We start from the raw sequence: 13,222 nt of genomic DNA, 5'->3' as shown, positions 1-13,222 counted from the left end.
GATTTCTACTGCTAGTGTTTCTAGTACAATATTAAATAATAAAGGTGATAATGGGCATCCTTGTTTGACTCCTGATCTTATTGGGAAGGCTTTGAGTTTTTCCCCATTGCAGATGATGTTTGCTGATGGTTTTAGGTATATACTGTTTATTATTTTTAGGAAAGGCCCATCTATTCCTATACTTTCTAGTGTTTCATTGACTATTTTTAAAAAATCACTACCCTCTCTTACACTCATGATTCCCATCTATTCTCCTCCTAAAAACCCTCTCTTAGAACAAATAAGTATAGTCAACAAAACAAATTTCTCTTATACTGGCAGTACCTGAAAATGTATGCTCCACTTTCCTCCTCTATTCCACCACCTAGATTTTAGATGGACTTTGAGCTCTAGGTCTTTGATTCCATAAACTTATGATTTTTGGCAAGATGTTGAAAATATGAGTCATACATGGGCTTCTGGAATCATGGCTGATCCTTGTGTTTATCATACTTCTCAAGTTTTTCAGAGTTGTTTTATATATGTTATAGATGTATAAATTGAATTTCTCTTATTACTACTGATTTGAAGCAATTAAAAAAAAACATGGCTATTGAAAGGTTTTTATGTGGCTCCTCACCAATTGTGTTGATGCTGTTCTTTGTCTTGGCTTTCCTTGGATATCATATTATGGGGGATCATTACAACTTCTGAGCATTAGAGGAGCACCACCACTTGTCTGTGAAAATATCCTAACTTCTGTTTGCTCCAATTCCTACATCTCTACTAATTCTTGATGCAAAAATCAACTTGGCCTTTCTGCTTTCTTCAGGATTTTCAAGTCCACACAATTGGTCAAGGATACTTTTGATCCTTTTATTACGGATTACTTGGTGAAAAAAAGGGAAAGTAGGAATCCCCACCCTGATAAGATGGGAACTTTTAGAAAGTACACTAATATTTTTAATTATTAATAAGAGGAAGGAGAGGGAAGAAAGTAAAGTAGCATTTTTAAGCTCCTTTTATGTGCCAGCCACTATGCTAACTGCTTTACAAATATTAGGGACCACTGCTAGGTGGCATGTCTCTTCCTTACTTTCTGCCTTAGTATCATTTCTAAGACAAAAGAGCAGTAAAGGCTAGGTAATAGGGGTTAAGTGATTTGACTAGAGTCACACAGCAAGAAAATGTTCGAGGTCCTATTTGAATTCAGGTCCTCCAGATTCTATCCACTGTACTACTTGGCTGCTCTTACCAGTCTTTTTCTTGGGGAGACTACACTATCCCATCTGGCTTACCTATAACCAGAGTATATTCAGTATTGAAATCACCTGACCCTCAAACAAGTCCCAAGACTGTTACTTGGGAATCATTAAGAGAGAATTTCTTTTGAAAAAAAAAAAATCCCAGTATTCTAGCAGCAGTTTTTCCTGGACCTTAAATAAGGTGACAACTCTTATTCTCTGACAAGCTGTCATTAGCTTCTGCTTAAAGCCCTCTCTCTAGTCACAGAGAACTTGATCCGAGGCAACTCACTTCATGGTCCTGTAAAGGAATTTATAGTCAGTTGGGAACAAGATTCCTTTTTTTTTTTTTGGCAACCAAATGTAAGGGGAAAGAACTGACTCTAAGGTGCTAATCTCTAGGTTGACTTTGGAGTAATTCCAAATATCCCCAGGAAAAATACCAAGGAGATTTATTACCAGTCACTGGAACTTTGCCAGCTAAAATCACTGGAGCAAGATTGCCAGAAAGGTTCTTGGCCAGTATGAGACTTTGTGGGAAGAGTTTAGGATCGAAGAGTACACACTGTCTGCTGCTCTGGAGCAACGGAACTACATCTTCCCCAAGGCTATGAACCATAACTGCAATGACACTGGGAAATGGAAATAATCCTGGGAAATGTGACTGGTCCACTGGAACAATACCCAGTTGCTACTGAGTTGACTAAGCTTAATTTTGCCAATGAGGAAGAGCTAGTGTTAATCTTTTGGGATTTCTAGGAAAGCAATCTTTCCAGATTTCTGGCTTGGAGATCAAACTATTCCAGTGGTATACCCCTGCACAGTAGTAGCCTGAGCCCTTCATGTTATTGACAAATGGGCTATAATCTGGAATAAAGTTCAAGAACATAAGAAAGAGGGGAGGCTAGGTGTGGAGAGATCTGGGCCTGAAAACAGGAGTTCTGGGTTCAAACTGACCTCAGACACTTCCTAGCTGTATGACTTGGGCAAGTCACTTTACCCCAGTTGCCTAGCCCTTAACTGCTATTCTGCCTTGGAACTGATTGCTTAGTATTGATGCTCAGAAAGAAGGCAAGGCTTCAGAAAAAATAGTATTGTCATAAAGAATACCATCACATACTTTAATGCTGATCTGTTTTATTATCATTTTTTAAAAAAACACACTCCCTTCCCTCAATAAGTTCAGTTTGCAAATACAAACAGTAGGTGCAAATTTAAAAACAAATTAACTCTATAACTTTGCATTTGCAAAAGTTCAGATAAATTTAAAAAAATGCAAAACCACAACAAAAAACCCTCTTCCCTTACAGTATGCATAAGTTCATAGAGAATTGTATTTTATGATCTTCAATCAAATTAAAAATAGATTATAACAAATGTTGGATCAGGCATATTCAGAGATTGTATCCTGGATAAATTTCTAGTTGCAGTCCTGGAGACATTCAGAGTTTCAGACTTTTATCACTTATGGAATTATAAATATCTTCAGTCATAGGTATGTACATTTTCTCTGTGTCATCCAAGAAATATAAAGCATCTTTGATGACAGCAGGGTTGAATCCCTCTTCTACAAGTGTCACTTTACGGTGCTTAAAAGTTCCAGTGATTTCAATGGTATCCTGAAAAACACCCAACAATTTGTTAGTCATTCAGTAAACATCTATTAAATTTTTACTATGTGCCTGGAACTGAGCTAGATATTTGGAGTAGGGTCTAGGCCTCTGGTTTCACTGGCATAGGGAAATCCGAGAAGAGGAAACTCCTTCTCCCAAAGCAAACTGGCACATACTTTCTAATTTATAATCTTAGATAGTTCCTTGCAGTTACTATGAGGTTAAGTGATTTGTCCAAGGTTGCAGAGTCAGCAAATGTAAGACGCGGGACTTGCTTTGTATCTACTACTCACCAGTGCCTTTCAGTAATCAATAGAAATAACCAATTATGGGACTTTAGACCATGAGGATCTATAATTTCTCCAGAGCTGGTACTAGATCCATCATAACTTAGTAAATGGTCTTTTTGAATCCAGGATTTCCCCCCTCTAGCCCTGGCTCTCAATTCACTGAGCTACCTAGTTGCCTGCTGGTAAATGGTCTTTTAAGAGTTTCTGTTTGAACATTCCTGAATATCTTTATCCTCATCCTTGATCAACAGATATACATACAGTCTGCCAACTCTGACACTATTGGGAGGAGCTGCCAAAGGTTGCTTTTACTTGTATTACTATTCTAAATGCAAAGTTTAAATTCTTTTGAGAGTAATTTTAAGTTAAGAAACATGATACCTCTCCGAATCCAGAAAGCGAACTGTTTAGAGAAGACACCATGAAGATGCCTCCACAGACCACACACTACACAAGAAGATCCAGAGTGAACTTTTTGGGATGTGGTGATTTGAACTGTGTGGGGTTGAATGCATTTGTTTTGTATGTATACTTTTATGCTGAAGTGGACTGCTCCCTAACTGGCTTTTTGTCAATGCACCTAGAAATCATGGGTTTATTCTTTTCCCTTTTATCCCCAGATACTGTAATTTAAAAGTTGATTATGTTGAATGATCAATTGGAGAGATTAGTTTCCCAATCATCATCAGGGGGGAACGTATAATTGAAAATTTGTTACCCTAAAAAAGAACTACATTTTCCAGGAGCCCACTGATTTCCTGTCATTATGTACTTCCTATAGACAGGGAATAAATTGAGTGGGCAGTCTTCCTCTGGCTCTTTGGTTTGAATGTTGCCTGGTGGTGGTAAACACAGGGGGTTTTGAACTGGCTGATCAGCTATGGGCACGTGGTTTTTCTTTTGTATCCCTTTTATTCCTTTATTTCTAATGATCATTAACAAATCCCTTTTTATTATTGAGATTTAATTTTAATTTTTACACACTGATAAAGCCTTTAATATTCATACATTACCTCTGGCTCAAGGTAAGGTAGAGGATTGGGAATTAAGTGGTGGGTATATAATTTTGTATAAAAATAATCATGATACTGTAAAAAGGAATTCTTTGTTCTCTCTGAGTTTACACTTGTGAAAGAGAATTCTTTATTCCCTTTGTCTCTTTTGAGTTAACACTAACTTAAATACCCCTTCTTAGCTTGTGAAGACAGGATTAACTCTCCTTTGTCTACTTTTGAATTGAATCAACAAAAGATTGAATATCCTACTTAGAACTAGGTGAGAAGTGAGCAAGGTACTTAAAGAAATCACATGTCACTTACTTAGAGAGCGCCACCCTTTTAACTCAGTCCCAAACTTGTGAATCTTATGATCAGAGTTTACACCCTCAGAAATTCAATCAGCTAGGAATCTGTGAATCCTTTTGATGAGTATTCACCCCTCAAGAAGGTGAGAACTGGTTCCCATAAACACTTCCCCCTAGGCAGTGCTAGACAATTTGGAAACTGTGATTAGCCCCTGTGAAGAGGGGCAGGGACAAGAAATAACCATAAAAAGTTATGAATCCTGAGGCTTGAGTCAGTCTTGTGGAGATAGTTTCTTGACTGGAGGGACTTGAGGGAGCTTAGCTGGAGACTGAGGTTTGGATCATGGGCTTGCAGCTAGTCTTCAACTTGGACTCTGACTCCTGGACTACTTCGTGGGGCAAATGAAAGGCTGACTTCTTTCCTAGTTTCTGGAGAGACTAACTTCCATCTTGGAGGAGCCTGCATGATTACTCACTACTGGCTTTCTTGGTTGAGAGCTAATTAATCTCTGCCTGGATTAAGATAGGATAGATAACTTTTCTATCCCCTTCGCATTTCTCTACTTTATTTTTTCCTCTCTATTTTGTAAATAAATTTCTGACTCGAGATATAATAAATATTGGTGACCTCATCATTTCATAAAATTATTGTCTAACCATTAATTTTCACCTTTACAGTACTTTACAGTACAGCACTTTACAGTACAGCAGGTTAAAAATGTTTCTTTTTTCTCCTATAGGTTTCCATGGATTAAGAGAGTTTGAAGGGACCTTGGGAGTCTTGCACAAAACCTTTGTTTTGGGTATATGGACTTAAAGGAAGCAGCATTGTACAGTGGAAAGAGGATCTTGGCATCACATGATGACAGATTTAGAAATGGAAGGAGTCTCCAAGGTCATCTAGCCTAACTCTCTCATTATTCAGAGGTCTAAAGAAGTTAATGACTCTCCAGGATCACACAAGTGACTGAGTTGGGGTCTGAAACCATGACCTCTGATTCTAAGTTCAATGGTTTTTGCAATATGAGTCAGGAAGACTGGGGTTCAAATTCTGCCTCTAATACAAACTAACAGTATGATCTTGGGTAAATGACTTCCCTTTCCTAGGTGCCCTTCCCTTAGGAAGGTCATCTACCATGTTAGGATCATGAGATCCTAGATTCAGAGCAGGAAAGAATCTTGTAAATCCTCTAACCAATTCCTTTCATTCATAGATGAAGAAAATGAGTCGTGGGAGAAGTTAAGCAACTTGTCTACTGTTATCTACCTCTCTATAGATGAGTTTCCATATTGAAATCACAGATCCTTCATGTTTTATGTATGTAGAATTCTTTGAATAAGTAATTGTAGTCAAATAAGTCACTTAAGATCTCTGGGCCTCAATCTCATCATCTATAATGTGAGAAGGCTTGGCAAGATGACTTCTGGTGTCCCTTCCATCTCTAAATGTAACAAGTGGTCCCAGGAATTCACTGCTTTTTCTAACTGTTTTTCATTCACAGCATTGGCTAAAACAAGATCTTGATAACTATCTAGAAAGAATCCACTCTCTTTCCCCTGTGAGAGGATAAGTCTAAAATGGTTCTAAATGACTGAACCTGTACAGTTAAATTTCTCATTGTAGAAAATCATAGAATCTCATCAGATGTTTCATGGCAGAGCTTGAAGCAAGAAATACTAAATCTCCAGTGAGTTGCTTAAAATAGGTTTTCTCAAGTTGAAGGTCCATTAACTTGTTTTAAAAAAAGTTTTGCTAACTGTATTTCAATATAATTGGTTTTCTTTGTAATCCTATATATTCTATTTTATGCAGTTACAGCCATTATTCTGAGAAAGGGTCCATGGTTTTTACCAGACTGCCCAGGGGTTTTAGCAAAAAAGGTTCTGGATCCTAGGTTTAAACAAATGTCTATAGAGTTGAATTAAGCTAGGATGGTAAGTCTTTAAATAACTTGTTCCCTAGTAAAAGTTTCCAAATGAATGAACTATTGTCTAACATTTAGTGGATTAACCTACTATCCTAGGGTACTGGAATCCATGTTTCAGAAATACTTACTTAGAGGCACATTATCTATTGTATCATCTTCTTGGCAAAACCAGTGCATTTTTCTGTGTAAAGGGAAGTGGTAATTCATTTCTCTGATTTTGGGCTATGTGGCTAATGTAGGCACTTAAAAGGGAGGGTCAGGGAACTAGGAGTTCCCTTAGGAAAAGAAATCTTTGAGAGTCTCACTCTCTTCTTTGAGGTCTCACCTGAAGCCTTAGGAATCGAGGTCTTGCATAGCTAGGCAGGTACTCAGAAACATGCTTGTAGAGTTTCTTCCCGTCAAATTCATGGTCCTCCTTTACTCGGATGGATGCCATTCCTATTCGACCCTCGTGACCTAGAGAAATTGTGACCAATAATATAACCGTGCTTGTTGACACATAATTGGAAAGCATTTTTGTGTGTGTGTATTTAATTTTTTAAAATTAATTTAAAAATTTTATGGCAAATAGTTTTATTATATTTTGTGTGTGGTTCTTTTAATTTTAATTAATTAATTTTTTAATTGGGAAAATTTTATTTAATGAGTTAATTTAGAATATTTTTCCATGGTTACAAGATTCATATTCTTTCCCTCCCCTTCCCCCAACCCCCTCCAGTAGCTGATGGGCAATTGGGAAACCATTTTGAATGACTCTATGAATGGCCTTTTAAACCAGTATTTATTGAACACCTACTATTTCCTTAGCCACTTATGCAATTTGGGGGCCTAGCTTCAGAAGGGGTGTTTCATTTATTTTTTAGTATGCTAATTACTCAGCAAACTGATTATTCATCCAGTTGTGAGCTAGTTAGTACTTCAGTTTCTGTTCTAGCTCTCAGTTTTTCTTATGTTTTATATCATTAGGATTTTTGCTAGTGGATAGGATGGCTGGATAGCTGAAATACAAATCAGACAACTCAGCTATTTGTTAGCTGCATTTATGGAAAGTTTGGTGAGGGAAAAAATTCCAGCCACTGGATAAAATGAAGCACTACTTAGGAATTAGTCATTGTCGCTGATATACTCCAATTATTATGGATAAGAGAGGTGACCATATTTGAAATTTTATTGTTACTACTGGCATATTATTAAGGAATCTACAAATTAGTCTAATAGCTCTGGAAATATATTTTAATTATGTGAGAAATTAAATAAGGCTGTTGGACTTATGAATTGATCCAATCATTCTGGAAGGCAATTTGGAATTATGCCCAAAGGGCACTAAAAGACTGTCTGCCCTTTGATCCAGCCATAGCACTGCTGGGTTTGTACCCCAAAGAGATAATAAGGAAAAAGTTTGTACAAGAATATTCATAGCTGTCTCTTTGTGGTGGCAAAAAACTGTAAAATGAGGGGATGCCCTTCAATTGGGGAATGGCTGAACAAATTGTGGTATATGTTGGTGATATTATAATACTATTGTGCTGTAAGGAATGATCAACTGGAGGGATTCCATGTGAACTGGAAAAACCTCCAAGAATTTGTACAGAGCAAAAGGAGCAGAACCAGGAGAACATTGTACACAGAAAGTGAAACAACATGGAATGATAAAATGCAATAGACTCTGCTACTAATAGCAATGCAACAATCAAGAACAATCCCACGGACTTAGGAGAAAGAACGCTATCCACATCCAGAGTGGGAGTAGAAACACAGAAGAAAAAACATATGACTGATCACGTGGTTTGATGGGTATATGATTGGGGGTTTTTGGTTTTAAAAGATCACTTTATTATAAATCTGAACAATATGGAAATAGGTTTTGAGCAATAATACATGTATAACCCAGTGGAACTGCTTGCCAGTTCCAGGAGGGGGAAGGGAAGAGGGCAGGGAGAGAATATGACATGAAACATGTAACCATGGAAAAACATGCTAAATAAATATATTTCAAAAATATATTAAAAAAGAAAGTAACTAAGAAAAAATATTAAATTGTCTCCTCTGAGTCTCAAAAATCCTGTTGATATACGTAGTATTCCATTTTATGGATTGGACAGTGAATACCTGACTCAAGTCTCTCCCTGCTCTTAATCTGCTGCCAGTGTTTTTTCTCAAATATCATCTGACTTTGTCACCTCCCTACTCCATTTTCAGCAGCATCATGCTTCATGACTCCATTTGGGGTTTTCTTGGCAAAGATACTTGAGTGATTGGCCATTTCGTTCTCCAGCTCATTTTACAGATGAAGAACTGAGGCCAACAGGCTAAGTGCCCTGCTTGGTTAGTAAAGTGAAAATCACTTACTAGGAGCAAGTTAAGTGACTATGAAGAATTCAGAGGAACTTGGGGATACTTTATGAGTGAAGGAAAAAGAGCTGAAGAACAAAATAACCATAACAATAATATAAAGGAAAAAACTAACGCTAAAATATGTCAATATTCAGATGAATGGGGCTCATCTTGATTCCAAGGGGTCAGTGAAGAAACAGAATTCCTTGCAGCAAGATGCCAAGCAAAGAATAATGAATCTGGAGTCACAGGGATCGGGTTTGAAAACGGGCTCTGTTACTACCTTGGTGACATGGATCATAGTAACACAAATCACCGAATCATGGAAGGAGAGCAGGAAAGGGCCTTATAAACTAGTACTATCCCCTCGTTTTATTGATGAGGAGACTGAGACTCAGAAATTAAGGGATCGGTTCAAGCTCACACAGATAGTGACAACAATGGGATTTGAACCCAGGATCTCTGATCCCAAAGCTGATAATTTTCTCATGGTAGATAATCTCCTCCCCAGTAAAATGAAAGGCTAGATGACCCCCAAAGAGCCCTCTAGCTATAAAGAACTGGTGGACTACTACTTCTGTGTGACCCTACATAAGTCACTTAATCCTAATTGCCTAGCTCTTACTGCTCTTCTGCCTTAGAACTGATACTTAGTATAGATTCTAAGAGAGAAAGTAAAAGAGTTGGAAAAAAAAAAGATCTGGTAGACAGTGTTAGTTTGTTTCTACTTTTCTTTCCTGCCTAGGAAGGGAACACAGCTAGGTGGTGCCATAGTGCAGGAAGACCAAAGTTCAAATGTGACCTCAGATACTTGCTATTTGGATGACCCTAGGCAGGTTAATTAACCTCTTGTCTGCCTCAATTTAAAAACAAGGATAATAGCAGCACAAACCTCACAAGGCTATAGGGAGGATTCAGTGCGGGGACATTTGTAAGGAGCTTAGAATAGTGCATATAGTAGGTACTATATAAATGCTAATTCCTTTCCTTTTTCTTCCCCTACAAGAGAGAAGGGTGGCTGAGACAAAATAGTGATAAAAAAAAAGCAAAAAGCATCAATAAAACATTTTTTAAAACTGAGGTTAGATCTATGGCCACCTTTATTTTTTATTTTTTAAAATTCTTACCTTTCATCTTAGAATGAATACTGTGTATTGGTTCTGAAAGAGCTAGGCAATAGGGGTTAAGTGACTTGTATGGCCACCTTTAGGAAAGAATGAATTTATTTGCTCAAGTTTTCCACCTGCAGCAGTAGCTTCCAGGATTTGAGAGTAACTATTGTTTGTCCCTTGTTTTTTGTTTTTCTTTTCTTTTTTTTTTTAAGTTTACCTTCTGTCTTATAGAATCAATACTCTAGATTGGTTCCAAGGCAAAAGAGATGTAAGGGCTAGTCAATGGGAGTTAAGTGATTTGTCCAGGGTCACACAAATAGAAAGAGTCTGAGGCCAAATTTGAACCCAGGATCTCCTGTCTACAGCCTAGCTGTCAATCTACTGAGCCCCCAACATTTTCATATTTAAAAGAAAACCAAAGAATGAGGATTATATTTTAAAAGTATATATTAAATTTAACCTGATAGCATATTACTTATCTATATTTTCTCTGTTGTAATTTTTTACTTTTGTAATCTAGATGTTAAAGTTTACTTTGTTTTTGAAGAGGACCAATGACACCAGGGTGATGTCTTGTGTGTGAATTGGATTGAAGTGAAGCAGTTACACAAAGTCATCAGTCTCCCTCTCCTTCTCCCTCCCTCTCTCTCTCTCTCCCTCCCTCCCTCCCTCCCTCCCTCCCTCCCTCCCTCCCTCTCTCTCTCTCTCTCTCTCTCTCTCTCTCTCTCTCTCTCTCTCTCTCTCTCTCTCTCTCTCTCTCTCTCCCTCCTTCCTTCTAGAGTCATCAAAATCTAGAGGCAAGACAAGAGCCAGGATGACTGGCAATGGTAGTGCATGCAGTGGATGACTGTGGCATCTTTCATGTCTGACCAAGTTCTAAGTACTCCACAGTGTCTGCTTTAGATGCATTTGTGGCTTTTGGAACAAACCTGTTCTTGTCTGCCCATTCTGTTTGGGCAAATCTTCACATGCTTGGGGTAAATCACTGATGGGTTTGAGGCCTGAAGAGTACCCTCCCCCTAGGGTAGCACATCTGTCAAGAAGATTTTATAGGGGATTAGCCACTGCACAGGCTACAATTTCTTGGAGCCACAGGTAAGAGTTGGGTGAAAGATGGGGATACCAACGATGGGTGAGCAGTTCTGGAAAGGGCTTAGCAAGCCTTCATATCAGAAGGTTCTAGTTCTCCTTGAACACCTCATAGAGTATTACCTAGGGGATAGAGGCAGGGAGGAGAAAAAGAATATTTCCTCCACTTCTTTTAACAATGCATTTGTGTAAAGTTTCTAAAAGAGGCCCAGGTTTGTTAATGGCGTCTATTCAAAGCAGAGTAAAACTAGGGGAGAGTGGAATAAAGGTGAAGTAGAAGGTGGGGTTATTTTATGTCCCTACAGTGAAGCATGTTAACACCACAAAGTGATCATTTCCTTACAGAAAATTAGTCCTAAGAACAAGGGATTTATCTTGATCAAGCAGGTCAGTAATTGGAGAAATGTTTGGGACAATGATCAATGATCCTAATAGCATTTCTTTTCTCTTGACCAGGCAGGACAGAAAATGGAGAGGTGTTTTGAGAACAATTATCATTGTTTTCTTGTGAGGCCTGTAGTAATTGGGCATTAATATCACTTCTACCCAATCTTACAGTTCCAAGGGGAGGCCTGCTCCACTTCCCAGAACTACTTATATGTAATCTGAGAGAAGGGGAAGCAAGCTTACTTTGGTCACGAGGGCCCCTGGCTTTTGAAATCTCTCCCAAGGTGATTGGGTGTTTATCTCTAGCTCTAATGAAAGTAGAAAACAAAAAGGAAATGAGGAAGGCTAAGCTAAATATTCCCCTCCCTCCTCCTCTCTCTCTCTCTTTTTTTTTTTGGTTCCTTTGGGCAACTCTTAGCAACCTCCCAAGTATTTCTCCAAAGCTTGCCGATTCAAAAAAACAAAAAGATCTGAAGCTACATTGGATGTAAAGAGAGAGTACACCTGTGTACTCTTCTCTGTTCCTCTAGAGCAGTGGTGGTGAACCTTTTAGAGACCAAGTGCCAAAACTTCAACCCTCATGCTGAATGTGAGCTCCCTGTCTTATCCCAGACAGGGGAGGGAGGAAATGCTCTCACTGGGCTATTAGATAGATATTTGTCCTCAGGCGCATGTGGAGAGGGGGTGGGGAGCACCTCCTCCATTATATGTGTCACAGGTTCACCAAACACAGCTCTAGGGTGTCATAACAATAGAGGAAAGTACTGGATAGAGATAAGAAGACCCAAATTCAAATCTCACTTGATATGAGTTGTGTGACTTTGGGAAAGTAACTTAACCTCTTTGAGTTAATGAATCAAGCAATACACATTTATTAGGACTTACTTTGTGCCTGAAATCTCTTACTTTATCCATGGTTGGCTATTCTGCTATTACTTTCAGTAATGGAGAGCTCACTAAACAATAAGACAGCTCACTGAAACAGAAATACTCTTAAATGATGGGATACAAAAAAGGCAAAAGATGGTCTCTGCACACAAAGAGCTTACACTAATGAGAGAAACAACATTCAAACAAATACCAAAGCAAGTAACATATAAGATAAAAAGGAAATGATAGAGAGGAAAGATACTAGAATTAGGAAAGGCTTTTTATAAAAGATGATATTTTAGTCGGGATTTTAAAAAACCAAGAAGATCAGCAGGCAGAGATGAGGACGGAGAGCTTTCAGGCATATAGACAGCAAGAAAAAGTGCTGAGAGATGGAGTGCCTTTTTTGTGCGGAGCAGTCAGGAAACCAGTGTTATTACATGAAGAGTGTATGCTGAGGAGGAGTAAGGAATAAGAAGAATGGAAAGAGGGCTAACTTATGAAGTATTTTGAATTTAGAAGATTTTGTATTTCATCCTGAAGCCAACAGGGAGCCGTTGAGGTTTACTGAGTGAGTGTGAAATGGCTGGACCTGTACTTTAGGAAAACCACAATAGTAGCTGAATAAAAATCAGGCATTAACTTTTGCCATCTACAAAATAGAAGAGTACTATCCTCATAGGATTTTTGGGATTCAAATGAGATAACGTATATACAGTATTCTGCAAACCTTAAAGTACCCTTTAAATGTAAATTATTATTCTCTAAATGGGAAGGGGTTGTATTCATTAATAGCTCCCCTTCTCATGCCCTCCCAAGAGGCAAGTGGTAATAGCAGAGAAATGATCTCAATGGGAATGAGTACGGCACTACTCCTAGTTCAAATCTGTTCTAGGGATAGGATGGAAAAATGTCCATACCAAGTCTACTCCAAAGTAGGTAAGAACCTCTAGGTTGGCTCAAGATCTATTTAGGCTGCTCATGGATCTGTTAGATGAAGCATGACTTGAGATGGGCTGAATGCCCCAGTCCTCCCTTTTTATCACTAGCCTAGATCTTGACCAAATTCTAGG

The 13,222-nt window shown here is 38.3% G+C and overlaps 1 protein-coding gene across 1 annotated transcript in view; it reads right to left on the bottom strand.

Annotated features, from left to right (window-relative positions):
• Positions 1 to 2,343: 2,343 nt before the first annotated feature.
• SLC27A2 (solute carrier family 27 member 2) overlaps positions 2,344 to 13,222 on the bottom strand; it is an 87,656-nt gene continuing 76,777 nt past the window's right edge. Inside the window, exons 9-10 of the mRNA XM_001369902.5 lie at positions 6,683 to 6,813; positions 2,344 to 2,842 (exon numbers count right to left, since the gene is read on the bottom strand). Coding sequence (XP_001369939.1) covers positions 2,666 to 2,842; positions 6,683 to 6,813 — 308 coding nt within the window. The 3' untranslated portion in view covers positions 2,344 to 2,665. The remainder of the gene's footprint in view (positions 2,843 to 6,682; positions 6,814 to 13,222) is intronic.

This window comes from Monodelphis domestica, chromosome 1 (assembly GCF_027887165.1).
Source record: "Monodelphis domestica isolate mMonDom1 chromosome 1, mMonDom1.pri, whole genome shotgun sequence".
NCBI classification, from domain to species: Eukaryota; Metazoa; Chordata; class Mammalia; order Didelphimorphia; family Didelphidae; genus Monodelphis; species Monodelphis domestica.
Note: the sequence above shows the minus strand (reverse complement) of the source record. Positions and strands in the feature narration are given on the sequence as shown.